At 50.4% G+C, this 3,066-nt stretch overlaps 1 protein-coding gene across 1 annotated transcript; it reads right to left on the reverse strand.

Annotated features, from left to right (window-relative positions):
• Positions 1–532: 532 nt before the first annotated feature.
• Positions 533–2,722, reverse strand: LOC125038711 (proton-coupled folate transporter-like). Its single transcript, XM_047632282.1, has one exon. It carries the CDS (start codon positions 2,362–2,364, stop codon positions 1,258–1,260), a length of 1,107 nt encoding a protein of 368 aa, XP_047488238.1. The 5' UTR covers positions 2,365–2,722; the 3' UTR covers positions 533–1,257.
• Between the last annotated feature and the right edge of the window lie 344 nt (positions 2,723–3,066).

The following is a 3,066-nucleotide window of genomic DNA, read 5'->3' on the forward strand; positions in this document are numbered from 1 at the left end:
AATATATCTTTCTGTAACTATAACTATGGCACACGCACACACACACACACACACACACACATAATATATATATATATATATATATATATATATATATATATATATATATATATATATATGTATATATATATTATATATATACATATATATCTAGATTTATTGAAAGTGAGACAACATTTTCGGAATCCACATGGATTCCATCCTCATCCTTGCCGAGGGCAGCCTTTAGACCTGAGGATGGAATCCAGGTGGATTCCGAAACTGTTGTCTCACTTTCAATAAATCTAGTTTTACTTTGTGGATTTTTCTACCATAGTATCAACACGGTAGAGTGTTTTCACCACTCATATAAATGTATATCTGTATGTATAAAAATATACATATGTAAATATGTATATGTATATTTACATATATGTATGTATATGTATTTAAATCTACATATATCCATATATATATGTGTATATATATGTATGTATACACATATGTGTGAGTGTGTTTGTGTGTATGTATGTGAGTGTGTGTATATGTTTATGTGCGTATGCCTGTAAGCATCTGTGTCCGGCCGCCACGCCCTCTAGCGCCAGCTCATGTTGGCACAAGATCGTCAGAGGAAGCAAATGCCTTCCTCTTCCTACATTCCTTTCTCACGCTTATCATCGGACATTATCGTTTCCGCGTCTCTTTGTTTCGCTCGCTCCAGCCCGCGTCGCGAGGTGAGGCGGAACGGAAACCGATTTGCAATATCTTAATTCCACTGAACGCATTGATAACAAGGCTGTCGTTGAGGCGTCCGACCCGCCGAGGGCAACCTTCAGGCGGAAGTCGAGAAATTCAGTGGAATTCCTACCCGAGTGCTGTTCTTGTCAGAGACAAAGGAGGGAGACTATATAACACAAGATTATAATGATTATATAATAATACCCACCAAAAAAATGTGATAAAGAAGGGAATGCATCAGGCATTTATCTTAGTTGCTGACCCGTGATGCAACAGCACTCTCATAAACAAACAACAACAATGATATTCGGAGAACCAGTTTTTCTTTATTTCTTTTTTGCTGCTTGCGTCGGCCTTCCAGACGGCTTTTTGTTTTGTTTTACCTACCGTCTGTTTTTGTTCTTTGTTTTGATCTGATTCATGTGGAGCAAATAAGGAATATATAATTTTTATCAGACAAGATGCAATTATTCTGGGTGAAAATCATTTCGATTAGCTGTGCATCGAACGCAGAAACTATCGCTTTCTTCAAGCATACACTTATAAGCACACACAGACGCACACGAGGAGCCCTTCCCTGCGCAGGGAGGCGGCCGCCCTCGCCGCGCGGTGGAGGCTCCTCCTGCGCGCCCGAGCCCGAGCCCCAAGGAACTCACCTCGACCGAGCTTGCGCAGGAGATTGCTGAAGATGAGGAGCAGAATGTAGATCCTGACGTGGCCCTCCCGCTTCTTGAGGGTGCACCTGAAGCTGTCGACGAAGCGGCGGGGGTTGAAGAAGTCCTTGAGCATCTGCGCCAGGGAGATCTTCCTGGCCCGCTCCCTCACGCTCTCGGTGTGCATCAGGTCCCGCTTCTTGTCCTTGTCGAGGCCGTACACCCACACGATGCTCTCCCGCAGGCGCAGCGACTGCTTCGGCTCCAGGATCTTCTCGAGCTTCTTGACGTTGGCGAAGGGCCCGTGGCTCTCCGGCAGCAGGAAGATGATGTAGGCGCACGAGACCAGGTACATGGACAGCGATGTTCCGAAGAGCACTTGGTAGCCGCCCGCCTTGTATATGTAAGTGCCGATGAAGGTGCCGATGGGGCCGCCCAGGAACCAGATGCTGTTGGCCAGGCCGAGGCGGGAGGTCCTGGCCTCCTCGGTGGTCACGTCGCTCATGTAGGAGTTCGCCGCCGTCAGGAAGGACACGGTGCCGCCGCCCAGCGAGTCGAGCAGGGCCACGACCAGCAGGTACTCGACGGGCCACGCCTCCACGGCCGAGTTGACGAGGTATCCGAGCGCATAGAGCAGGTGGCCCAGCGTGGCCACGAGGAGCGGCGTCTTGCGGCCGTACTTGTCGCTCCAGGCGCCCATGAACAGGATGAAGAACAGCGGGATGATGGAGGTGATGATGCCGTTGTACATGGCGAACACGCTAACCTCGCGTGTCATCTCGTCGCGCACCACCTTGTGCTCCGACAGATTGCCGCAGACCTCGGCCGAGTGGTTGAGGTTCACGCGGCACACCTTGTCCATCTGCAGGTTCTCCACCAGCACCACCATGTTGGAGTAGGCCACGCCGTCCAGCAGCATCACGGGCTCCACCGAAACGCTGCTCAGCGCCGCCAGCAGGATCTGCCACTTTGTTCTTTTCGGCGCCTCCGCCATTGTCTCCAGCAGGGGCTCTCGTGTGAAAGAAGAGTTCGAGGCACTGAGTTCAACAGGGCTAAGTGAATGTTCCGAACTACAAAAGGTACTAATCCATCGTAAAATGTAGCGATACCATCGTGGTTTCCGAAATCACAACACCGGGTGCCATGTCAAAGAGGCGACCCAATGCGAACAACTGCCCCCCCTTATTTGTATTTCCCTTTTTCTTCCTTTGCCCCAAATAATCTAATTTTATCTGTATTTAACGTCTCGAGCAAACGAGTCCCTGTTTCCCCGCGTTCCTTTTCTCGCAGACCTCTCTTTATATCACTCTCTTCCTCTTCCTCTTGCTCCCTCAAGCGCGCCCTTTCGTCACCATCACACGGCCACCGTCGAGGCCCGAATGACAGCGCCGTGGCTGGCACGCTCCTTCCTGGCCGCGAAAAGGGGCGGGGCCAGGTCTGTGACGTCACGCTCTCGAGGGTCGCCCGCTTGCAACTACTCTCAAAAGGTTGCAGCACACGTACCTTAAAGAAAAAAAGAAGAAAGAAAAACTACGCCCGCCATCCTTTCCCCTTCCCCTACCCCTCTCCCCCTCCTCCCGCCTTGCCTCTCCCGAGCCTCTAATGAGTGCGTTTGTCATTCCTCGTTTAAGATTCGTAGATAAACCCGGCTCTCCCGGGCGACCAGGGCGAGGCTTCAGCGCCGTCGGTCATTCTG

Source organism: Penaeus chinensis, chromosome 25, assembly GCF_019202785.1.
Source record: "Penaeus chinensis breed Huanghai No. 1 chromosome 25, ASM1920278v2, whole genome shotgun sequence".
Classification (NCBI taxonomy): domain Eukaryota; kingdom Metazoa; phylum Arthropoda; class Malacostraca; order Decapoda; family Penaeidae; genus Penaeus; species Penaeus chinensis.